The following is a 26,507-nucleotide window of genomic DNA, read 5'->3' on the forward strand; positions in this document are numbered from 1 at the left end:
TGCTTTGCTTTGCTGTGAGCTTGCTCAGTGTTGTCTACTCATTCGGTGGGCATCTATTCCTTTTTTTTGCTTTTCTCTTTTCTCTTTATTTGAGGATTGAGTCCCATGTATGGTGTAGACACCCTACTCTGAGCTGCTTACCTCTTTAAAAAGAAACAAACAGAAAACTGCCGGCCAAGCCAAATGCATGCTTAGCGGCTGTTTCCCTTGAATCTTGACAGAGCTGGTGGAATGTAGCACTGCTGGTGCAACCATCAGCTGACTGGCATATGAATAAATAGCTGGATAAACCTGTGAGTCTCTTGAGCTCAAGTTAGCAAGGTGTGTGGGGTGGGGTTGGGGAGGCAGCTTTCATCCTGGAAGGCATCTAATAGTACAGGGGTGGGGAACCTTTTTCTGCCCAAGGGCCACATCTTCTTTTGGGCAATCTTCCAAGGGCCACCTATCAGTGGTGGGCAGGGCCAGAGGCAAAAGTGGGTCTATCAATGAGTGTAAAATTTGGCCTTTGAATAATAGTTAAGTTTGTACGTACATCTGTCTCGGTCCTCCATTCAGGCAAGCAAAACGATTGATCAGAGTTGAAGGACATGTTTTAGCCAGTCAAAAGCGGTCAGGATGCAGAACAGTGCCATTGTGAGCCAAACAGAAAGCTCCGAGGGGCCCTGGGCTCGAGGTTCCCCACCCCTACAAATGGTAAAAGATGAAGGGTGGTGGGGGGAAACCAAGTCTTTAACCTGCTTAGCTTTCCTTCAAGGCCCCTGTCTGACTGTGGTACCTCTCCCTGCTCTGTTCTTGAGGAAACCCAAAGTGGGCTTTTATATGTATAGAAAGGAAACAAACTGAAACGAGGCTGCTAAAATTTCCCATTCTGATTTAATTGGCTTCACACCAAACCCAGAGACTATTTCACCAATAGATGGGAAGTCCCCTGCTCTCATACACCAACATCATTTTTGTTGGATTGGATTAGTTAGAGGACTTATTTGTTGTTAATCAGAGAATAAGGCAGAATCAAACAAGAAGACCACTGGGGCAGTGGAGAGATTTTACACAAAATCCAAGCTCAACTGCTAACATGGTTTTGAACTACCTCAAAGTAAGTTGCCCTCTCCCTTCATATAGCATGGAGGAGGCTCTCACCTGACCTTTCATGACATTGTTTTTTAGGCATAGGCAGGTTCATTTCATATGAGCCTTCCCTGGCTTGGTGCCTTCTAGACATTGTTTTGGATTCCGACTCCCATCAGCCCCAAACCAGCATGGCCCAATGGTCAGGTTGGGTGGGTGCAGTAGTCCAGTCACATATGAGGGGTCCCTGGTTGACACAGGCTGCTTTAGACATCCCCTAGTCACAGCCTACACAATCACAGCTGATAATACTTCCCCACTACTTTTCCTTAACGTGTAGGGTGGGAGGGTTGAAAGGCCAGGAATCCATAAGAGGGATCTCTCCCCTCCGCCTTTCTCTTCTTTTTTCTTTTTGGCTACCTTCTCCATAGCCAAGGGAGGGACTCTTGTGGAGAGGAGTTTTCTCAAACATGCTGCATGTGGAGTGACCTGCACTGACAAATGTTTCTTTTGGAAGGTTTTCTGGTGGCCGATTTGCTGCTTAGAACGCGAAGCTGGTAATTTTCTTTTCTTTTTTGCGGGCTGTGGCTTCCGATCCCATCTGTGTCTGAAGGACACAAAACCCTTTCCTCTCCGCAGGACAATTTCATCAACCTCAGCTTCCTCCGCCTATTTCGGGCAGCCAGGCTCATCAAGCTTCTTCGCCAGGGCTACACCATCCGGATCCTCCTCTGGACCTTTGTCCAGTCTTTCAAGGTGAGGTAGAGGACACTTTCTCAGCAGTCTTCCCAAGAGCCAAATGCCATGGGTGGTGGGCAGGACCAGAGGGAAGAGTGGGTGGAACAACAGATGTAAATTTGACCTCTGTATAGCAGGCTGGTTTGTACCCACACTCACACAGCCCTATCTATCCTCCATCCAGGCAAACAGGAGGCATTATCAGAGTCCAAGGACACATCCCAGCCAGGCATAAATCACTCAAGGAGGGGACAAAGCAAAGTGGCCTGGGAAAAGTTCAGGGGCTAGATAGAGGGGCCTGGAAGGTGATATTTGGCTGAGGTTCCCCACCTATGGTTTTAACAGAGTGTAGGTAGCCATCTATCTGACATGTTGTAGTCAGGGATCTGGGATAAATTTGAATACCTAAGTTGACTTTTTTAATGGTGAATCCAACCTAACGCATACTTCCCAAAACAATAAGTTAACCGAATCACAGTTATGCTTTGAAATTCATGCTTCTGTGGAAGAACGGAAGCCTTTTTCAGACTATTTAAAGAAATATGATGAATACGGGATCAGGATTTGAACTATGAGCAACAGAAGAACTTAAAAGATCATAGTAGTGTTAGATATAACAGACAGAAGACAAGGTGCTGCAGAGGGAGAGAAATAAGCCACCATGGATAAGGGGGTGGGAAGTCAATAACAGCAACAAAAACAAAGAAAAAATGTTTCACTATGTATTGAAATGTATGTGTTAATTTTTTGGAAAATTTAATTTTAAAAAATGATTAAAAAATGAAGTTCGTGGTTCATTTAATTGTGCAATGCGGTTATCCAGCCGGTTACATGTATAAGAAATACATAAACACATTTACTAAAATACTGATACATTCAAAATGTTTGCAAATGCATATATTAGTAAAAATAACATATGAGGTATTATACTAGACAAAATTGCTTTGCAAACATTTTGAATAACAGGCCATATTGCATACAATAATATGTATGTGAGGCAAAATTTGCACCAAGACCCATATGAATTTTTGTTAGGAAGCAGTCATGAGTTTTGTGAGGAAACTTGAAACAGTCAAGGCGTCCCTCAAAGAATCCTGAAAACTGTAACTTGTTTAGGGTGATGATAATGGTTTCTATTTTCCTCACGGAGCTGTAGTTACCAGAGCTCCCTAGGGAAAGGGATTGGCTGTAAAACCACTTTGGGAATTGTAGCTCAGCAAGAGAGAAAATAGGGGACTCGTAACAACTCTCAAGGGGACGCGGGGGGCGCTGTGGGTTAAACCACAGAGCCTAGGGCTTGCTGATCAGAAGGTCAGCGGTTCGAATCCCTGCGAAGGGGTGAGCTCCCATTGCTCAGTCCCTGCTCTTGCCAATCTTGCAGTTCGAAAGCATGTCAAAGTGCAAGTAGATAAATAGGTACTGCTTTGGCAGAAAGGTAAACGGCATTTCCGTACACTGCTCTGGTTCGCCAGAAGCAGCTTAGTCATGCTGGCCACATGACCTGGAAGCTGTACGCCGGCTCCTTCGGCCAATAAAGTGAGATGAGCGCTGCAACCCCAGAGTCAGCCACGACTGGACCTAATGGTCAGGGGTCCCTTTACCTTTACCTTTAACAACTCTCAACACCCTCAACAAACTACAGTTCCCAGGATTTTTTGGTAGAAGCCATGAGTGTTTAACATGCTATGATGTTACTTCTTTAAATGTATAGTGCAAAATTGAACTTTAGCCTGGATCCAAACCATTAGGATTTTTATATTCTTCTGGGGTATCAATAAACCTATGCTTCTATGTGAAACCTTGTCCAGGTGTGGCCACATACTAAACATTCTTGTTCTTAGATGTATCAATGCAGGTGTTGATGCTTTCCCCCTTTTTTTTTCACCCACAGGCATTGCCTTACGTGTGTCTTCTCATTGCCATGCTCTTCTTCATCTATGCCATTATTGGCATGCAGGTAAATTGCAGCAGTAGTCATACCAAATGCACCAGGCTGGAGTAGGGATGGGGGAAGAAATTCCAAATCTTTGCATTTTAATGTGAAGCTGCCTGATTTGCATTTTCCAAACCAATCTGTGAACTGAAACATGGGTACCCTCCATTATTCACATTGTTTTGTGATTAACTTGGTGATGCAGCACTGCAGCCAACGTGCTATCCAGTTATCCAGTTGCTATTGTTGTTTTCAAAAAAATGCATATATTAGGGGAAAGTGTGCATAAAAATGCATATCTTACTGTTTTATTTAACAAAATTTAATATGCCACTCGATTGTTGCAAATGATAGATAGATGATAGATAGATAGATAGATAGATAGATAGATAGATAGATAGATAGATGATAGATAGATAGAAAGTATTTTTCCATCTATAAGATGCCCCCATGTATAAGACACCCCCTATTTTGGTGGACTCAGATTTAAGAAAATGGGGGGAGGTGGCCCCGTATATAAGACGCCCCCTAATTTTTGACATTATTTTTTAGGACAAAAACCTAGTCTTATACACAGAAAAATACTGTGTGTGTGTGTGTGTGTAAAAGAGTTTAAAACATTGCAACACCAACACATCTGGAGAGGCTTGCAGAAACAAATTGTTTTTTTTAAGCAGGTGTTGAAAGGAGAACAGCAAAGTGCCTGCCTGATGTCAACATCTTAGAGGAAATAAATAACATACATATATTATATGAGGGGAAATTGCTTCCAGAAATGTGTACCTGAGTCAAAACTACGTATACATATTTGGAGAAATTTGCACAAAACTGCTGACAAATTCTTCATGAGGGTTAAAAGAAATATCCAGCAGCATGCAAACTGCTGTGAAAACATAGAGAACTGGATTAAAGATTAAAGGGGGAAACAGAGAGAAACCAAAATTGACAGATTCCTTCATCCTGATCTTGAAGTTCATTTTGAAGTTAGTAGTTTGTATCCAGTACAACTCTGATCATGGCTGCATACAACTCAAGTCTAAGAATGCTTGAGGAATTTTATATCTGTGCATTCCAAACTGACCTGATTATTACCTACTTTGGGATCTACTTATGTTCTGGATTTTGCATTTCTCTGAATTCTTTTATATCGTTCTCATTTCAAGGCAGAAACAGAAAAAGCTGCAGAGTTCCTGTTTTAGAATGTGCCATTGCATAATGTAGGTTGGGGATCTGTTCACAGAAAAAACCTTAGTACCTTCACCAAGCTAAAGAAACCACAATGGTTAAATTGGTATAAAACAGATTTAATACACTGTTGGTTTAGATCGTCAATTCCACCCTGCTGGTGGAAAGGAAGATATATCCCCCCCTCCCCCAATATATTAGGGGAAAAGTGCATGAAAAAACATACAAAATTTCATGCAGATTTTAAGGGGGGGGAATACAACAGGCAAACTGAAGATGGGGGGTAGTAAATTGAGAGAAACTGAATTTGAAATATTTTCCCATCTCTAAGCAATATGCCTGCTGCTCAGAACCACGGTCAGTTCTGCTTGCTTCTCTGATAACTTTACCTCCAATTGGATTTCCATTTAATCTGCTTTTTGACCATTTCCTCTCCCCCACCCCCAGGTCTTTGGAAACATTGCACTGAATGACGACTCTGCCATCAATCGACACAACAATTTCCAAACGTTTTTGCAAGCCCTGATGCTGCTTTTCCGGTAAACAATAAACCATCTCTCTGTAATCAAATTCATTGACCCTTCTGGCAGTGGCGGAGCTTCATGCTCCGGCACCAGGGGGTGGAGAGCAGGTGGGGGCGTGGCTGGCGCATGACCTGGGGGCATGGCATGCCACCTGTGGGGGTGTGGCGCCCAGCACTGACGGGGGGCAGCTGCGATGGCACCCCACTGGGATCGCACTGCTCTCCTGCCCCCCTCTTCCTCTGCCAGTGCCTTCTGGGGTGGGTGTCAATGGAAGGAAATGAGGCCCTTCATAAGCAAACTATCATTATCTGTGTGTTCACTTAAAATGAAACAACTCCCAGGAATGGGCCAGCCAGGACCAGTATAGTTGGACCAATTCACACCAACAATTTGACAGTAACGATGAGACACCAAAGTTCCCACCAGTGCCTGCTTGTTTTGTGTGATGGTCTTGAAGTTGTTTGTGCAAGGTCCCACCTCATCTGTCAGTGCATAGGAACATCAGAACACTGGGAGCAGGCTCTCTTATGTCCAGTGCTCACTTGATGAGCCCTCATGTTATTATTGAGCCCATATAAAAAAGTAGTTATTCATGGAGGACATAGTTAAACCATGGATCTCACTCCCACAGGAGTCAGTGGTAGTCACCAACTTGGATGGCTTTAAGAGAGGATTAGACAAGTTCATGGAGGAGAGTACTATTCATGACTACTATCCATGATGGCTCCTGCCAACCTAGCAGTTTGAAAGCACGTCAAAGTCCAAGTAGATAAATTGGTACCGCTCCGGTGGGAAGGTAAATGGCATTTCCGTGCACTGCTCTGGTTCTCCAGAAGCGGCTTAGTCATGCTGGCCACATGACCCAGAAGCTGTACGCTGGCTCCCTCGGCCAGTAAAGCAAGATGAGCGCCGCAACCCCCGAGTCGGCCACGACTGGGCCTAATGGTCAGGGGTCCCTTTACATTTATCCATGATGGCTGTGTGTTGCCTCCATAATCAGAGACAGTAATGCTTCTGAATACCAGTTGCTGGAAACCCCAGGAGGGGAGAATGTTCTTGTGCTCAGTTCCTTCTTGTGGGTTTCCCACTGGGGTATCTGGTTGTCCACTGTGAAAACAGGATGCTAGATGGCCCATTGGCCTGATCCAGCAGGTTCTTCTGGTGTATTTATGCTTTATTTCTGGTCTGTATGCTTTATTTCCTCCCCTGGCCTTCCTTCAGTATAGGTTCCCTGCCTTGTGGAATACCTTCTCAACACCCTGGCTTCCCCTCTGTCCACATCTTCAGTTCACTGCTTTCCTTCCTCCCAGTCTCGTTTTCTCATAGTATCTCCATCCTCCACCTTTCTGGCTTCCCCATCCTCAGAGGTAGGACCTCTGCCTGCTTCCATTTGCTCTTAGGGCTTATCCACATTTTTCAGGCACAGGTGCATACGTTAAAGCTCCATCTCCAGGCACCTTTTCTTTTCTCTTTTTGCCCTGGAGCTTTCCCTGAAAAAACACCTCGTTCTTCACCACTGAATTGGAGCACGTGTCAATTTGGGTTTTCTGTGGATTACTGTTTGCAGCAACTCAGTTTAAAGAGTAGGTTTTCATGGGTTCAGACAGAGCTTTAAAATGTGGACCCTGCTTGGGAAGCACAGAGGAAAGGTAAGTGATAAGCCCTCAGTTAGGGACTCTCTGGGGAAATGCAGACAGCTCCTTCTCTATTTTTCAGCTGCATGCTTTCCTCAGCACTGCTAGAAGGTGGATGTTTCTTTCCAATTGGCTGAACAATCTCACTGGCAGCTGCAGAGCTGGCTCCTGACCATATGTTTATGTAAATACTTACATCTTACCTCTCAGCCTCTTGCTGGGAATCCAGCACTCCTGACAAACATCCATTAAAAATGATTACCAACCAATTGAAAGATTCAAATCGGCCAGATATTAAAGCCACAGAAGCTGGAGGGGAGGGGTAAGCACAAGGAAACAAAAAAGATTTCGAAGCATGCAAAAATGTGGGTAAAAAAGGCCCTGCCCACAATTAGCATGTGGCCCCTGAAAGGTTCCCCATAAGGGAATGTGGCCCACAGACAGACTAAATTTCCCCACCTCTGGTTTGATATTTTGTTGATTGTAAAAATGTCATGCATGACATGAAAGCGTCCTTAAATGATTATGTATGCAAATATCCAATTGTTTAGCTGGGAGGGTGATGGGTGTTAGCATAATCTGTTCCCATGCTCAGTTTATGTTGATAAAAGCTGCAGAGGGCCTTGCCTCTACCTGCCCTCTGCATCTTTCAATTCCTTCCAAGCAGAAGTTAATGCAAACTTAATTGTTTACATCAGACGGCTTGTGTTCATTAATACTTCAGCATTACCTGGCATTAATCCTGTGGTATTCAAACTGTTAATGAACACAAATCCTTTATGTGCACAAATCCTAACTTAATTTAATTGGGTCTTTTATTTTCCATAAAGAGATTAGGTGCTTTGCTTCTAAGCTTGTGAGATCTAATTTCTCTCCCCCACTCCCCGATATGACAGAAAACACAGGTCTCTTTGACAGAAAAGTCCAGTTCAAGCAATCTGTCTCTGTGTTCTATCTATCTGTCTATCATCTATCTATCATCTATCTATCTATCTATCAATCAATCATCTATATCTATATTTATCTATCTATCTATCTATCTATCATCTATATCTCTATCTATCTATCTATCTATCTATATCTATCATCTATATCATCATCTATCTATATCTATCTATTTCCTAGCCTCCAACAGGAAGTCCCAGGGCAAGTCACAGCACTAAAAACAACATTAGAGGGTAAAGGTCTAACAAAGGGAGCACCCTGTACCCGTGACACTCCCCTGGGTGATTTAGAACCCAATTATGCAGGCTTCTAAACTGTAGAAGTGGGAGTGGGCTCTATCACTTCAAGAACTCCTTACTTCTGCCCCACTTGGTGGACAACCAGGGCACAGCAGAACCTAACACACACATCTTTGCTCTCTCTGCTTGTGTGTAGGTTTTAACACATGAGCAAAACACCTGTATGGGCCAAAGTTAGGGAAAAAGCCTATAGCAGATCAGGTCTGGGGGAGCTCACTTGTGTGGTCCTTATGTCATGACTTATGTGGCTCTCCATGCCTCGCTGACAGGACCTCAAGTCTCTTTCTAGGCCATACCACACCCTTTGCCAGCTCTCCTTCACAGCTGGAATGTGCTTTTGAACTATGATAATGCTTTTTGCTTCCTGGATGGAGGATGGAGGGGTAGAGGAGTCTCTCTCTCTCTCTCTCTCTCTCTCTCTCTCTCTCTCTCTCTCTCTGTGTGTGTGTGTGTATGTGTTGGGGAACCTCTAACTTCTATGTAGGTAAAATGTAGCCTTCTGTAAAAAGCTAAGAATCGCATTGATAGCTCCACCCACTTTTGCCTCTTGTCCCACCCACCACTTACATGCATTTCCAGGAAGTTCCCCTCTGCCAAAGAAATACCACCCTTGGGCTGATAAAGGTTCCCAACCTTTTTGATATACTATACAGTGAGGGAGCTATTGTAGATGTGACTGTTGCTTTCTCTAGTTCTACTGAGATTACTCCCTCTTGCACATTCTTTGCCACCCACTAAAGAATGTTAAGGTACACCACAGGCAGATGGCTTACTCATGCAATACATGTACAAGGCCAATAAGCAACCATAAGAGATCTGCTGGATCAGGCCATTGGCCCACCTAGCCCAGCATCCTGTTCTCACAGTGTCCTACCATATGCCTATGGGCCAGTGGCGTAGCGTGGGTTGTCAGCACTTGGGGCAAGGCAAGTAATTTGCGCCCCCTAACCCGTGGATTTGCGCCCCCTAACCCTAACCCCCAGATGTTGCGCCCAGTGCGGCCGGCCCCCCCTGCACCCCCCACGCTACACCACTGCTATGGGCTGTCCGAAAGCAGAACCAGAGCTCAATAGCATCCTCCCATTTTGTAGTTGCCATCAATTGGTATTCAAAATCATTACTACTGTCATCAGTGAAGGTAGACCATAGCCATTGAGTTTACACACTCCATGAATCTGCCTAATGCTCTGTTAAAGCCATCCAGGTTGGTGACCACCACTGCCTCCTGCAGGAGCAAGTTCCATACTTTAACTCTGCATCCTTTGCCTGTCCTGAATCTCCCAATATTCAGCTTCATCGGGCGTCCATGAGTTCTAGTGCTTTCCAAGAAGAGGAAATGTTTTCTCTATTCCCTTCTTCACCCTATGCATAATTTTGTACTCTTCTTTTTAGTTCAATAAGACAACTTCTTTTTTCTGCTTTCAGGAGCGCCACTGGGGAAGCTTGGCATGAAATCATGCTTGCATGTCTCAGCAACCAAGCCTGCGATAAGCTCTCCAACCTTGGCAAAAATGAGTGCGGCAGTGACTTTGCCTACTTTTACTTTGTCTCCTTCATCTTCCTCTGCTCCTTTCTGGTGAGTTGGTCATTCCGCTTGTCTTGCTTGCCCATCCCTGTGCTGCAGCTACCCTCCACGTTCAAGGTCCTCAGCCCCTCAGAGATAGGCATTTTAAGTATCAAAAGCCAGGGTAAATAAGTATTTATGGTTATATGTAGTGGAGGTTTTTTTCTGGGGGATATTCTATGGTACCCAGTACTCTTTTTCTTGTTTTTTAAAAGTGTGGCACTTACATTAACAACTTCATGGTGAGTGGTGGCACCTATTTTTCTAGAAGAAAAGCACTGGCTGCATCACTGCATCCTTTAATCAGTGACACTCTGCCATATTGGTGAAACAGCACACCACAAAGAAACTATCTAGTTTCTTTCTGTGCGATGTTTCACCAATGTGCAGGTAGTATCACTGATTAAGGAATGTTTCAATGCAGCCAGACAGACATGCTATCATATCAAATCAGCTTCTTCTTTTTTGCAGTGTCCTATCAACATGAAAGCTGCAGCACTCTGCACATGCCCCAATTCTGGAATGATTTTTTTTTAAAAAAATGCAATTCTCCTAGTTAAACTGAAATTTGAGAGGAGTTATATTGTAGCCAGCCCTACCGTTAGGCAGATTGTGGTGACAGTTGCATAATGTTCCAACATGTTGGGAGGCAGTTACCAGTGGCTAATTGCTAGAGAACAGTGTTGTGTGTATCATTCAAGCAGCTCCCTGCCACTTAAACTAGCCTACTGTCCTTAGGCTGAGTGGAGGAGGATGACCCATTGGCAGTATTGAAGTAGCATTCAATGACCAGTCTGGCTGGCTTTTGTTCATGGAGTGGGAGATGGCGGTTATTTCGTCAGTCAGTAAAATGTTCCCAGCGTGGCTCTGGGCAGGATGTAGAGCAGAATTCAGCAAAGCCATAGAACAATACGGACAAGGAAATGGATAAACCCCCTTTTCACTGTAGCTCAGAAGAGGGATAACCTTTATCAGCCAGAGTACTGCTTTCCAGGGGTTGCACGCTAGTAGCGGGGAGGGTCAGAGGCAAGAAGTGGGTGCAGCAATGGACAGGACAACCTTTCCACCCACCAGTAGGTTGCGTTCCAGCAGCACAAACTCAGTGGTTTCTATGTATGCACACCTCGTATCTCTCTCTCCATCCAGGCAAGCAAGGGGGCTTAGCAATATTCAAGGATGTGTTCAAGGATGCTTCCCAGTTGGGCAAAAGCGTGTGAAAGGCATTGAAAGGCGACTCGGGACACATTCACACCATACATTGAAAACACTATGGAACCACTTTTAAAAGTCATGGTTCCCCCAAAGAATACTGGAAATTGTAGTTTGTTAAGGGTGTTAGGACGCCCCTATTCCCTACAATTTCAACCCCCCTTTCCCCGGGGAACTCTGCGAATTGTAGCTCTGTGAGGGGAATTGGGGCCTCCTTAGAACTCTCAGCACCGCTAGCAAACTACAGGCCCCCCCCCCCAAAAAATTGGGATGAGTCATGACTGTTTAAAGTGATATAGCATTTTCAATGTATGAGCGAATGTGTCCACAGATTTCTGCATTTGACACTTCAGACTCTGCCTTTTTCTCTTCAACAACAACAATAGTTTATTTATACTCCTTCCTTTTTGAGTTATCCTTTTGTTTTTGCATTGATTCCTTAATAAGAGAAGCTAATGTCTTTCCTCCTTCCCACCCCCAATTTCATCTCCCTCACCTTCCCCTTTGCAGATGTTGAACCTGTTTGTGGCTGTAATTATGGACAACTTTGAGTACTTGACACGAGACTCTTCCATCCTAGGACCCCACCATCTTGATGAGTTTATCCGCGTCTGGGCTGAGTACGACCCTGCAGCCTGGTACGTATGCTCTTGCAAGCGCACCTTAAAATAATAGAATAGTAGAGTTGGAAGTGACCTACGGGTCATCTAGTCCAATCCCCAGCAAAGCAGGAATCTCAGCTAAAGCATCCATGACCGATGACCATCCAACCTCCACTTATAAACCTCCAAGGAAGGAGAGTCCACAACCTCCCAAGGGAGACTGTTCCACTGTCAAACTGCTCTTACTGTCAGAAAGTTTTTCTGTATGTTTAGTCAGAATCTCCTTTCTTGTAACTTGAAGCCATTGGTTCAAGTCCTACCCTCCAGAGCAAGAGAAAATTTGTTCCCTCTTCCATGTGACAGCCCTTAAGATATTTGAAGATGGCTATCATATCTCCTCCCAGTCTCCTATTTTCCAAGCTAAACATACCCAGCTCCTTCTACCGTTCTTCATAAGGTTAGACTTCTAGACCCTTGATCATCTTAGTTGCCCTCCTCTGCACACATTCCAGCTTGTCCACATCCTTCCTAAATTGTGGTACCGAAAGCTGGACACAGTATTCCACACAGTGTCATCTGACCAAGGTAGAACAAAGTGGTACTATTACTTCCCTTGATCTGGACACCATACTTCTGTTGGTGCAGCCTTGAATAGCATTAGCTTTCTTTGTTGCTGCATCAAACTGTTGACTCATGTTAAGCTTGTGGTCCACCAAGACCCCTAGATCCTTTTCACTAGTAAGCCAGATGTCCCCTATCGTATATTTGTGCTTCTGGTTCTTCCTGTCTAACTGCAGAACCTCATCTTTGTCTATACTGAAATTCATTTTGTTAGCTTGCGCCCAGTTCTCTAAGCCATCAAGATCATTTTGAACTCTGATTTTGCCTTCTGTGGCATTAACTACTGCTCCCACTTTGGTGTCATCTGCAAAATTGATGAGCATCTCCTTAATTCCTTCATCTTACCAGCTTCCTTTCAAGAATATCATGAGGGACTTTGTCAAATGTCTTACTGAAATCAAGATACACTATGTCCACAGCATTCCCTTGATCCACCAAGCTTGTAATTTCCTCAAAAAAAAAAGAAATGAGATTGGTTGGGCATGGCTTATTTTTGAGAAACCCATGCTGAGTATTAATAATCACAGCAGCATTTCAATAAATTTATCTATTCTCACACATCAGGGTAATCTGTGCATTTTGAGTTCACCCATTAATCATCTCACCCCCTCAGTCCTCTTGCCACTGACATTTTCAGAGATTAAAAGAAGTGCTCAAATTATGGGGGGAGGATGAGCATAACACTCTTTTAATGCTTCTGAATGCCATATGCTGATAGGAAGAGCACTGTTGCACTCCGGTGCTGCTGGTGAGCTTCCCATTGGGGCAGCTGGTTGGTGACTGTGAGAACAGAATGATGGACTCGATGCACTGCTGGTCTGTTCCATTAGGGCTTCTCCTATGTTCCTTTTTTTAAAGGCTGCCTTCACTAACCATCTTAGAGGGCATGCAGTGGGCAGGACTGAAAATGAAGGAACCAACAGATTAGTTTGTGGATTTCATTAAGGGCATCTCTATCTCCCTACCCCAATAATTTGAGTACTGATGATAACTTGACCTATGTCAATGAGAATATTGATGCAATTAAATATTTAAAATGCAACAAACTCATTGCCTGCTAATATAGTCTTGTAAATCAGGCCCCAGAAGTTACAAGTCAGCATATTTATCCAAACCTAATAATAGGGATGGGGGAGGAATTCAATTTAATTTGTATCTTCATAAGAAACTACCAAATTTGCAGCTCTTGAAGCAACACATGGACCAAAACAGCTCTTCTTCCAAAAATTGCAGTTCTCTGAATTTTGCAATGCAGTTTCCCAACCAAACAACGTGTCACAAAAATGTACATATTACAGTAAAGTGTGCATGAAAATGCATATATTGGTGAATAAAACATATAATATGCATTACTTGCAAAAATGCATATAATAGTCAAAACTGCAGACAAAAATGAGTTTAGTAAGAAAATTAGCACTATAATGCTGATGAATTTTCGGAGGATTTAAAATAAAATAGAACTAAATAATTGATAGATGCTGCGGAAATGCAAAACAAATTGAAATTAGAAAAATGAGAGGGAAACTTAAATTGACCGGTAAGTTCATCCCTATCTAAGAGGCTCATAGGCTCCAGAAGTCCCCTCCCTGGTAGCCAGGATGTGTCTTCTACGAAGTAGACTGATGGAGGAAAGGAAGATTGCTACATTTCTGTGCTCAGTGTGGGAGGGTGCTAACCACTTCCTCTGGGTCCAGCATAGCAGCTAATGAGATTGGCAAGCAGGGGTCAAGGCAGTCTCTCCTTCCTCCACCAGCCTGCTCACTCCCTCTGGATAGAATTCCAGGTAATCTCCCAGGTGAGCTGTTAATTGCAAGGGTGCACTACTTGCAATGATCACATGAATAATATGGTTGTCTGACTCCACTCACAGGTGGAAATCAATGGAGAGGTAAGTAGACATGGGAAGTCAATTTTATGGGACCAGGGAGAATAACAGCAATGCATAGATCCACAAACTTCCTTTCTGCTGATGTGGAAAGAAGCTTAAGAACTAAAACAAAGAGAAATCAAGCTAATGATGTTTCTAGAAATGTGATGAAATGCCTTTTTGCCTCTACTTTAAATGTTTTCTGTGTGAGGTGGGTTGATCTAATAACATTTTGATCTTTTAATAATGCCATCTTCCGGTTGTCAGTTTCTGGACTTAAAAGAATTGTATTTGAACTTGTTCTGTTCTGAGAAGAATATAAGGCTATTACTTGGGTTCTCTCCCTCCCTCCTTATCTCTCTCCCCCTCCCCTCTGCTTCTCCCCCTCCCCCTTTTCAGAATATTACTGGGCCCCTTCCAGGTATTCTGAATGATGACTTTCATCATCCCCAACTGCCAGTCATGCTGACTGTGGCCGATGGGAATTGTAGTCCAAAACCTCTGGAGGGCATCAGGTTGGAGATGTCTAGTATTAAAGGATAGATCCTCCCCCCTTTTATTTAAAAAAAGAAACGAAATGCATGCTGGTTATCTTCTCAGCTGCCAGGTGAATTGTGATGGTTACTGAACTGGCATGGGAAGTTGCCCATCTCACAGGTGATAACACAATCCACAGATGGAATGATTATGAGTTGTAGCCAATGTTAATTGTACTCAATAGACCCACTGAAATTAGTGGGCAAGGGCCACTTAGGTTCATTTATTTCAATGGGTCTACTCTGAGTCGGACTATCATTGGATAAAATCCACTAGGTTGTATCCAACGACTTTGAGTATATCCATTGAAATTAATAGACCTAAGCTAGTCAAGTTTATTAATGTCAGTGGGTTTACTCTGAGTAGGGCTGGCATTCGATGCTCCCATTATTGGGTGTTTTGCAGTTCATTTCCATGCAGACAGTATCATATGAGGACTTTTGACCATAATTATAAACAGATTTCAAACTACACTGCCTCCCCCAAACAACCCTTGGAATCATAAGAGTTCTGTGCTTGGACTATACCATTTCAAATTGGAGGTAGAGGCTCACCTTACTGCATGGGCGTGCGTGCATGTGTGCGTGCACGCGTGCACCCACCCACCCACCCACCCACTTCCATTACCGCCCCACTCCCACCTGTACAATGCCGTGGTACAGTCCAGAGACACCACATTATTCCTTTTATTTCCAGTCTTCAGGGTCGGACTCCCACTGTTATATAACCAAATAGCAACAGACATACCAAAATAGTCCCATGCATGAGATGGAGGTTCAGCAGAGGCTGGATGGTCATCTGTCAGGGTTAATACAGCTTCACCCTGCATTATTGAGCAGGGAGCGTGAACTAGATGACTCCCAAAGACCCCATCCAAATCCACGCTGCTGTGATTCCAAGAGTTGCTCTTGCTTATGACAGCTACTCAAGAATGTAATATGAGCCCTGGTGGATGCTACCTTCTAAATGTTAGTCTTCACTATAATTTCTTGCTGTAGAGATGGGGAACCCACAGATGTTGCCAAACTTCAACTCCTACCATCTCAGATTATTACCCATGCTGGCTGAGGTTGATGCGAATTGTAGTCATTTTTTGGGGGGGAGGGTCAGAGGTTCCCCACCTCTATCCTAGCAAGTCAGTTTTTTGACAACTCAGGGACTTCTTTTTTTGCACTTCCCTAACATTCACATCACTCCATTTTCATGTTTTGTTAACTGGTTTAAGCCATAAGAACACCAGATTAGCCTGGCTGAAGGATCAGGCCAATGGCCCACCTTGTCCATCATTGTGTTCTCACAGAGACCCACCAGATGCCCAAATAATAAGCCCCAAGTAGAACATGAGTGCAACAGCACCCTTTTGATTCCCAACAGCAGGCATTCAGAAGCAAACTGCCCCTGACAGTGGAGGCAGAACACAAGCACCATGGAAGTGAACTGCAAAACCTGCAGGCCTGGAAAACAAAGCTACAGTCCCTGATTTACCTGTCATGATTGACTCTTTCCTGTGCCTCAGACAGTTTGAAGGGCCATTGCTCAGTAGTAGTGCATTTGCTTTGCTTGCAGAAGAAGCTGGGTTCCATCCCTGACATCTCCAGGTAGGGCTGGGAGAGATCCCTATCTGCAGTCCTGGAGAGCAGCTGCCAGCCAGAGTAGGCAACACTGCGCAAGATGGACCAGTGGCCTGACTCAGTACAAGGCAGCTTGCTCTGTTCCAGTGTGCCTTTTTTGTATTCATTAAAAAAACCAACACATTTTCCCTTTATTGTTTTAATAATTAATTTACAACTGAGGATGTTTTTAAAATTCTTCTAGGGATTGGGTGAATTCAATAGGGCTGCTTCTGAGTGGATGGCATCGTGCAGTCCTATGTCTATCTTCCACTGCTGCTGAAATATTTCCCTCCACAGCTTGTTGTAAAGGAAATCTGGAGACTCTGAAATTGAACACAACTCTCCCATTCTTTCTTCTATTTTTTTTTGGGGGGGGGGGTGACGTCAGGAGGCTCTGGAATGGAGCCATCTCTCTTCCATATATTTCTCTCCCCCCCCCCCTTTTGGTCATAACTCATGATTTTTTTTCCTTTCCAGTTGCCGGATACATTATAAGGAGATGTACAGTTTGTTGCGAGCTATTGCTCCACCTCTGGGCTTAGGAAGGAAATGCCCTCACAGGGTGGCATACAAGGTTTGGCATTTCAGCGGGGGGAAACCCTTCCAGTATATTTCTCCTCTATTTGTTTGCCTTGAATTTGAACCTTTAATTTGATAAAAACAAACAAACAAACTTGAATTGCAAAGGCAAAGAAAAAGAAGAATAAACTGGACTGAACTAACCCCTTTGCCTGAACAAGAATGATTGACAAGCCCCACCCCCACCCTTTGATCTTACCCTTTACCATCTAGCATCTCTCCTGACACACAATGATGCACACTTGCCTGGACATGGGCAGCTTTATGAGACAGTCAGCTTTGAAAAGGTTCCCTTCTCCAGAACAGGGGTGGGAGGAGTTGGGGGCAGGCTACCGCATTCCAAAAGTTTTGAGTTAATTGATTGAGGAGGTGCTCATCAAATTTACAGATGGTGCCAGGCTGGGCTAGCAAATAGAATGTGGATTCAAGATGACCTTAACAGATTTGAGGGCCAAAAGTAACAAAATGAATTTCAATAGGGACCAAAGTATGGGTCTATCCTTAGGCAGGAATAATCAGATGCACAAATATAGGATGGGGGACACCTGGTTTACTAGCAGTACATGTGAAAAGAATCTAGGAGTCATAGTGGACCACAAGTTTAACATGAGTCAACAGTGTGATGCAGCAGCAAAAAAACCATTAAGTCCAGTCGCGGACGACTCTGGAGTTGAGGTGCTCATCTCGCTTTCTGGCCAAGGGAGCCAGCATTTGTCCGCAGACAGCATGCCATGTGGCCAGCATGACTAAGCCACTTCTGGTGAAACCAGAGCAGCGCACGGAAATGCCGTTTACCTTCCCGCCGGAGCGGTACCTATTTATCTACTTGCACTTTGATGTGCTTTCGAACTGCTAGGTTGGCAGGAGCAGGGACCGAGCAACGGGAGCTCACCCCATTGCAGGGATTTGAACCACCGACCTTCTGATCGGCAAGCCCTGGGCTCTGTGGTTTAGACCACAGTGCCACCCGCGTCCCTGCTTGTCCATTTAGGTGTCCCCAAATGTAATGTCCTGGCCTATCAATCTCTGAAATCTGTTTCTTGGCTCTATGGACAGGGCTGAAAAAAGTCTGGGGATCCAGTGGAAGGTGAGGAGTGCAGTTGTTGCCCAAGGCTGAGAAACTATGTGGCATCCACCATCACAAGCAGCGCTGGTCCCTGCTTTGGTTGGCAGGGACATTGGGAGGTGGGGGCATTGTTGTCAGTATGCCAAGGTCCCTCTGAAGTCTGATGCCAGCCTTGTGTTATTGAAAGTGGAGATCTTCCTTATTTTTGCCTCCATTTTACCCATTATTAGCCTCGCTTCCAATCTAAGCAACAAAAGCCTGCCCAGGAAAGGAGAACCATTTTATTAAAGCCATGCCTGACTGTCCCATAATGCTGTGTATCGCTTCTCCTCGGCATGATGAGTACAGCCCCTTGACACCTGCACAACCACCTGTTTCAGAATATATGGGAATGCTCCCCCTCCCACCCATGGTTTCAAACCTCTTTCCTTCCCACCTGCTTTTGTCCACACTCAATCATTCTGTACTGCTACCGCAGGGATTTGAACCTCTCTTTTTTTAAGAAAAAAGAAAAAAGAGAAGACGATGAGCACATGGAAAGAGAGATGCTCAGTGACAGGGATAGCCAAGGTGGTGCTCTCCAGCTGATGCTGGACTCCAACTCCCATGCTGGCTGCAGCTGATGGCAGCTATAGTCTGACAATGGCTAGAGGGCACCAGGTTGGCTACCCCAGCTCAAAGAGATGAAATTGGAAAAGAAACCATCTGATTTAACCCTCCTCTTTGTTATTAACCTCCCTTTGTTTTGTTTCTACTCCCTGAAAACAATCTAATTAATCAGATCTCTCTCCTTCTCTCTTCCTCTCTTGTCTGCTTTCCACTTCATCCCTGGTCCCCCTCCCCTCTGTTTGACACTTGGCTCTAACTTGGTTCTTCCCCCACCTGTGATTCCCTCCCCATCTTCTGGCTTCTGCTTCTTTCTCTCCCTCTCTTTCTATCTCTCTGGTTCCAAGTGGGCGTATCAGTTACACGGACATGTATGAGATGCTGAGACACATGTCCCCACCACTTGGACTGGGAAAGAAATGCCCAGCTCGCGTTGCCTATAAGGTTAGACCAGACAACCAGTGCCATCTGTTCTGTTGTTGCTAAGGCTGAACTGCCTCCATTTCCTGTAGTATTTGTGGTGTCTTCTAAGCTATTTCAGATGCTTCATAATCTCCCTAGTTCAGGGGTGTCCAACACATGGCCCAGCCCACAGCAGCTGTACAACAAAGAGGCTACTGGGACAGGAAACACACTGGCAGCAGAGGCTGGTGCTAATTGGGACTGGTAGGGTGGAAGGCAGTGAGATCAGTGGCAGGTGGAGTCAGAGAAGATGGTTGGTTGAGCCAAAGTCAATAATAGGCAAAGCCAACTAATTGTGGCCTTTCCCCCATCCTCCTCTTTGCTGAGTTCTACAAGGACAAAACTGAGACTGAGGAGGTGGAAGCTGGCAGTAATAGCCACCGCTTTGGCTGATTGTAATTAAGAAGGCAGGTAGATGGAGGCCATCTGAGGGCAGATTGAGTTTAGTGGTGGCACTGCCTCACTCGCCTTAATTGGGCAACCTCCACTGCCATCACACGGCTTTCAGAAATGTGGAGCTGTGCCCATAGGGTCCTATAACTGGATCTCCTACTTGGTCCTTTGGGTTCAAGCAGCAGGCAGATTCTAAGTGCCCCCATAGGCATGCAGAGTTCAGGTAGGGGCTTTGGAGAGTTTGTGTACTCAAATCCAAGTGCTCGAAGGCTGAACATTTAAAAGGGGTTCATGCTCCACCAAAGTGTTACTGGTGGAGGGGCCATAGCTTATTGGTAGGATAATACAGAACATCCTAGGTTCACTCCTTGGCACCTCCAGGTAGGTCTGAGACAGACTCCCCTCTGAAATTCTGTAGACTCATTACCAATCAGGATAGAAAATTCTGAGCTAGATGGACCAATTTTAGTGCATTTGTCTTGCATGCAGAAAGCCCCATGTTCAATCCACTGTGTCTCCAGGTAGAGCTGGGAGAGACACCAAGCTTGAAACTCTAGAGAGTAGCTGCCAGTTCAGTGTAGACTATAATGAGTTATCTGAACCAGTGGTCTCACTGAGTACAAGGCAGTTTCCTATGTTCCCATGGTTTGACTCAGTGTTCTCCTATCAATCTGTCACCTTCCCTTTAAGAGACCTGGAAGTCCACCTCTATTGGTGCCTCTTATGCAAGATGGCAAGGAGGGAGAGAGAATGTAAATTTAATATTTTATGGGAAGGGGAATTTATGGGTGAGTCTCCGGGCTCCTGTGGGTTAAGAAATGAAGCCATTTAAATCCATTTGAGTTTGACACCCCTGTTCTAGTTTGAAACATTCTGCATCTCTGACTAAATCATTACAGCTGTGGTGCCCATTACACCTTTCTAGCTAGCTGAGTTTCTACCTGTCCATAAATATATTTATATCCTGGTTCATTTTTTGGATTCTACCTTTCCCCTTCCTTTTCTGTCTGCATCAAGTAAGAGACCAATTATTCCTAAACAAGGCTGTCTTCATGGCAACATGTGCTTAGACTTAACAAATCCTTAGGGTGCATTGCCTCCAGCTCTGTGTCCACTGAAAGCCAACATGTTTCTTCAGAAAAAGCATGTGAAACAGTTCTCCTAGGACTGTACCACTTCAGAATGCAAGGGAAAGGCACTGCATCTGGAATGCAGGGATAGACAAGCTGTGTCCTCCGGGTGTGTTGGGCTACCATTTCCATCAGCCCAAGACAGCATGGTCTCTGGAGTTGTAGTCCAAAACATACGGAGATTACTTGATCATCTACCCCTGCTATGTAGATTGAGAACTGATTTTCCATGGCACTACTTTCTGTATTAATACATTCAAGTCAAAGCAGTAGATGTGTTCAACCCTGGTACACCCATTGTACCTGCCTGAGGATGGGGTTCACCCATCAAACTCTGGGAGTGACATCCCTGCAGCTTCTCCAGCTTCTCAAACACACAGGTGCATGGAACTGAAGATTCAGCTACAAATCCTTTAAGGATTGTAGATAGTTCTTGCAGGCGATTGAGCCACTAGAAAGAAAAGTGCTGCAAACCTTCTTAAACCTTCACGTGTCTGGCCCTTTGCTGGGACAACATATTCTACAGCTCAACTAGGAAGACCTACTGGGAGCTGCCCGGGGTCCTGAATTGACTGGAATAAACTCTGCTGATTGCTACCGCTTCCCCTGCAGGACCTAAGTCCATACAGAATGGGATCTTTGTCTTAAATGAACATGATCCTCTTTGTGGAAGGGAAATTATTTCCTGCAGAGAAAATTTGTTCCTAGAGAGTATGGATGTAAAACAATCCTCCAGTAACTACAGAAACAGTGATTCACCTTTGTTCCAGTGCAAGCAGAGTAAGAGATTCCCATGTTAACAAAACAGCTGCAAACTTTTGCATTGCCTTTCTGCAACAGTCTATTCAGATCAGATCAGGTTTGTTTATTTGTATTTAGTCATCAGACCATCACAAAACAAAAGGTTAACATTATGGAAGCAACACAAGGTAACACAAATAAAACTTAGCTCCAAATACAACTATATGCAACAAAAACAAACTTAAAATGCAAAGTCCATCTTTGACCAAGCCTCTAGCTGATTGACATCCAATGCCATTTTAAAATGTGTTGGGCAGGGGGGATTACTGGGTTGTAATTTTTATTTTGTTTTTATTATGTATTTTGTATTTTTATATTGTGTTTTTATGTCGTGAACCACCCTGATACCTGTGGGTATAGGGCAGTATACAATTTTAAAATAATAATAATAAATTACAATTGCCCCTCTTTTAATAAATATTAATATAAAATAATATAAAATAAATTTATGCAAATCTGAATGCAATTATATAATAGACCAAAATGCATAGAAGCTTTAAAATTATATGACCAAGCATTCTATTTTAAGAGACTGACCAATATTTTACATTTCTGGATAAGGATCAGTGTAGAGTTTTAACTTAATTAACTCATTGCTAATTAGAAGAGGTGGTTCTGAAGGAGAGAGTAAATTAAACATAGGTGACACCTTAAAAGCTTCCTTAAATACACTCTTAAGAAATAAATGCTATAGAATCATTGGCTCACTTGAGCTCAGTGAACTCACTAATGCATTTTAATTTGCTCCAGACAAGGATTTAATCAATCAGAAAGTGGATTGTGCTCAGTTGTATGATAGTTTCTTGCCTCTCAATTTTGCAGGCAAGAACGCAGTGAGAAGGCAAGCAAGACACCGATGAATTTACATTGATGAACCCAGGATAAGCAAGATTCAGTTGCCTAGGATGCCAGTTGCATTCATTCAGTAACTCCTTCTTACCATGGCCACTATCTAAGTACATCATACTATTGAGAGGCTCATAAAACCTGTACCCTGTTCAGGGCTTTAGGCTCACAGGAGAAGCAGGTGCAGTGAAAGCTGAATTTCTTCTGGAAGAAACACTCAGGTCAAGTCAGGCAAAATCTTAGTGAATCTTTAACAGAAGTCAGTGAATTCAGGACCATGGACAGCTCCCAGTGGGACCCACTGGCTGTATTGTAGCTATAGCAGGACGTTGTCTCAGCAGGGAGCTAAAGCTTATGTAGGCTGTCAATTGCAGTTTGTCCTGCTTCCCTAGGGGAAATTGACTCTTCTTTTTCAATCAACCCTTGCACAATTTTGCATCCATTGACTTCTGAGAGATTGGGAAGATGGAGATGCTGCAGGAGGGTGATGGCAGAAAACAGCACCTACATAGAGCAGCCTAGACTTCACACTCTTCTGAGCATTGTTAGACCCTGGGGCCACAACACTAAGGAGCAGAGTAATGTAAATGGCCTTGAAAGCTCAGAGCCCTTTAAGGCTTCTGGCTGTGCATTGGCAGTCATGTCACTGTCAGCAGGCGGAGTTTGGGGGAAATGGTTTCATGGGCCCGATTTGAAACCCTGCTGAATCAGCTGAATGAGCAAGGTCCCAATAGAACATGTGCAGAAAGTAGAGTTCAGCTGTCCTGCTCATTGGCTGATTGGTAGTAATCTTGAAGCCTCAGGCCCTTTAAAGCACTACACAGTTTTCATTCAAAGTGAAATCAGATGACTGACAGGTGGGCAACCATACCCTCCTGTCAATTTTGTCCTACAAGATTAAGATCTGGCCTGTGGAGTCAAAAAGGATACAACTGTGCCCAAAAGTGGTTCACCAACCCTGTCAAAATACAGTAGTACCATAATGAACGTAATTCTTAAAAGTATAGCACTGCAAAATAATACACAAAATCAATGCATTTAGCCTGCATTAAAATGTAAGTGAGCATAAAGCAAGTATACATCTCACCAAAAGATCAAGTAGAAATACCCAAGACTTTGGATCCAAAAGTAGGTCCAAAGCTAATAACAGTAGCACCTACCAGTACCCCACCCATCCTATACGCCTTGGCCCAGATTTCTGTGGGAAACTGTTGTCTTATAAAGGCTGTTGGGGCTGGAGGATGAAGTGAGGCAGGTGCAAATAGCCATCCCTTGATAGCAAGCACAGAAGTTTATAGTCAGTGTTAGCCTTACTCAGAGTAGACCAATTGAAATGAAGAAGCATGGCTAATTTAGGGCCATAAATTTCAATGGGTCTGTGCTGAGTAAACCTAGTACGCTGCAATCCAGAGTTTTGTCTCCCCCATCCTGGTTCCTCCCTATCTTTTTCTGTAGCAACCACATTCCTATGCCTAGGTGGTCTTTTCTCTTCTAGGACCTTTTTAAGAGCTACAATCTCCCCCTTTATACCTCCTTCTGTTGCCCCATCCCTCTCTGTGCTTGTATATTCTCGCGACATCTGGCAAGAGCCAATCCCTGCAGAGTCGTCATGCATGACACTTTATCTTGCTTGCCTTGGTGTGCATGCGGTAATATATTTACAGCTTTGTTCTATGGTGTAACAGGAGAGCTGCATCCCAGAGATGTGCTGGGGCTTCCCAAAGGGCTCTTTCTCACTGTAGCATAGTTCCATTTTTAAAATTAGAATCTGTATTGACTGCATTAAGAAGAGGGTGGTCTTATGCCACATGCTCAACATCCATGTGTGCAGGAAAAAGCATGAAAGGGGTTCTGGGGTAGGGATGTTGGAGAATCCCATCGGAAACAGGAGCAAGATTTCTGCAATTTACATGTTCGTCAGAGCTAAAATGGGGTCACTGAGGAACAATGATGGAGGCATCAGCATGCTTGAGGAACACTAAGGCTTTCAGAAGTAAAGGAAAAATGAAGGAAAACATCCTAAGACGGCACATCTGCAAACACCACCACTAAGCACAAGCCCAATGATAACTGAAATTCCTCAGTAGTCAGGGAATGTGGAGTGACAGGAAACATAAAATGGAAAATGGGGGAGCTAGACTGTCCTTCATTTACCTGGAACCTTGAATTGAAGTAAGAAGTTTATTAGTGATCCATTGGGTAGACTATTGCCTGCACACTTCTCCTTATATCTTCAGTAAGAGGGCTGGTAACTTACTTCTATTTTAATAAAAGCCGAACAGACAGAGAAAGGGGTGGAATATTTCACACCAGACCTTGTGGCTTACCTGATTTTATGGCAGAGATGGTCTCTCAGTTCTCATCAGCCCCAGCTAGCATGGCCAGTGCTTAGAATTGATGGGAGTTGGAGCCCAATGAAACATTTAGGGAGCTACAGGTTTTAAGCCACAAGATGCTTGCAGGTGTAACCAGATTTCTTGTCTTGTGTGGTTTGAGAGAACAGACCTGGATGTTTCCCCACCCCTTTCAAGTAGTTTATGCACATTTAGTAGTAAGTTCCCTTAGCAGAGAAACTCAGTCTGACCCTTGCTCACAACATCCATCCATAAAGGATGGATGAGAAAACGCCAGGAAGGAAACATGTACAGTGAGCACTTAAGAAGCTTCCCTTCTGAGAACCAATCTTTTCTCTTTTTTTGAATTGTAGAAATATGAATGGGCTTTCCCTATGCAGACACACATTTTACTTGTTAGCCTCTGTCCTGCTTGCCTTCCAAAGCACAAGATGTCAGCAAAGCAGCTATAGTTTTAGGGCTCCATTGACTGCCATCTGAACCATCTCAGAAAATGCTCTGATCACACACAGAGAGAAAGCTGTTGCAGAAGATTCCCTAGATCACATCTTTCAGTCCTTTTTGTGAGTTACCATAAGAAACAAAATCTGGCAATGGGGTGAAACATGCAGCAGTTCCTCATTCTTGCAGGGCTTATCCACACTTACCTTTCCTCTGTACTTTCCAGGCATAGTCCCCACTTTTAAGCTCCATGTCCAAGCAACAATCTGCAGAAAACCCTAAATTCTGTTTGTTGCACTTCAGCTTTAAAGACTGGGGTTTTGTGAGGAAAGCTGTGGGGCAAATAAAATGAGTGCTTGGACCTAGAACTTTAAAGCACAACCTGTGCCTGGAAAGGTAAAGGTAAAGGGACCCCTGACCATTAGGTCCAGTCGTGGCCGACTCTGGGGTTGCAGCGCTCATCTCACTTTACTGGCTGAGGGAACCGGCGTACAGCTTCCGGGTCATGTGGCCAGCATGACTAAGCGGCTTCTGGCGAACCAGAGCAGCACATGGAAATGCCGTTTACCTTCCTGCCAGAGCGGTACCTATTTATCTACTTGCATTTTGACGTGCTTTCGAACTGCTAGGTTGGCAGGAGCAGGGACCGAGCAACAGAAGCTCACCCCGTCGCGGGGATTCGAACCGCTGACCTTCTGATAGGCAAGTCCTAGGCTCTGTGGTTTAACCCACAGTGCCAGAGCAGGGCAAAAAGTAAGTGTAGATAAATTCACAGGCAGGAGTTGCATGGATCTGAATAACAACCTCAGATTACTAACAACACAAAAACCAGGTCTTCTGAGGTTTGGGGGGGGGATATAGGCTTCCTTCTGGCTAATTGATGCTCATTTCCAAGCCCCCCCAACTGGATTAGGATACAGCTCTCCTGAGAGAAATACACACACACACACACTGGCTTTTCTTTCACTTCCAAGCATTTCCCCCCCTTTCTTTTTCCCTGTCACTCACTGCAATGGATTCAGTGGGACTGTCTGAGTAAGTTTGGACCATGGGGCTGCATTAAAGAAGGTAGGATTCTGCTGCTAACATTTTCTGTGCTGACGACAGCAAAAAGTGGGTGGCAAATTAGATCTGTGTTGGGGGGAGCTTAATTGGAATTTAACAGGTGGTATCTGATGCCCTCATTCCATTAATGCAATGGTACTTTCTCTTCTTTTCCCAGACCCACCCTATGCACTCTCCAAATGTGCTCTGAGGGGTAAGGGAAATCCCAGTTCAGGTTTAGGGGGCACACAGGGGAAGTTCTGTTGCACAAATGTAAATCCTTAGCACTACAAGAGATTTAGCACTACTTTGCATTCAAGCCAGCATGTTTTGAATTGCTTTGGCGCCTAGGTGTGTTTCTCATGGACTAAGGTGGTGGCTGCTATTCCTGAAGTACTATCACTCATTTCATGCCTTATTTCCTCTCTGTCAGCAATTATTCCCCA

The 26,507-nt window shown here is 44.2% G+C and overlaps 1 protein-coding gene across 11 annotated transcripts in view; it reads left to right on the forward strand.

Annotated features, from left to right (window-relative positions):
* CACNA1B (calcium voltage-gated channel subunit alpha1 B) overlaps positions 1 to 26,507 on the forward strand; it is a 325,506-nt gene that overhangs the window by 277,936 nt on the left and 21,063 nt on the right. For all 11 annotated transcript variants that reach the window (XM_083485649.1, XM_083485651.1, XM_083485652.1 and 8 more), the window contains 6 exons: positions 1,708 to 1,824; positions 3,698 to 3,763; positions 5,372 to 5,463; positions 9,752 to 9,902; positions 11,610 to 11,737; positions 18,938 to 19,034. In XM_083485649.1, coding sequence (XP_083341775.1) covers positions 1,708 to 1,824; positions 3,698 to 3,763; positions 5,372 to 5,463; positions 9,752 to 9,902; positions 11,610 to 11,737; positions 18,938 to 19,034 — 651 coding nt within the window. The remainder of the gene's footprint in view (positions 1 to 1,707; positions 1,825 to 3,697; positions 3,764 to 5,371; positions 5,464 to 9,751; positions 9,903 to 11,609; positions 11,738 to 18,937; positions 19,035 to 26,507) is intronic.

The sequence above is a fragment of the Podarcis liolepis genome (assembly GCF_965112155.1).
Source record: "Podarcis liolepis genome assembly, chromosome: Z".
Taxonomy (NCBI): Eukaryota; Metazoa; Chordata; class Lepidosauria; order Squamata; family Lacertidae; genus Podarcis; species Podarcis liolepis.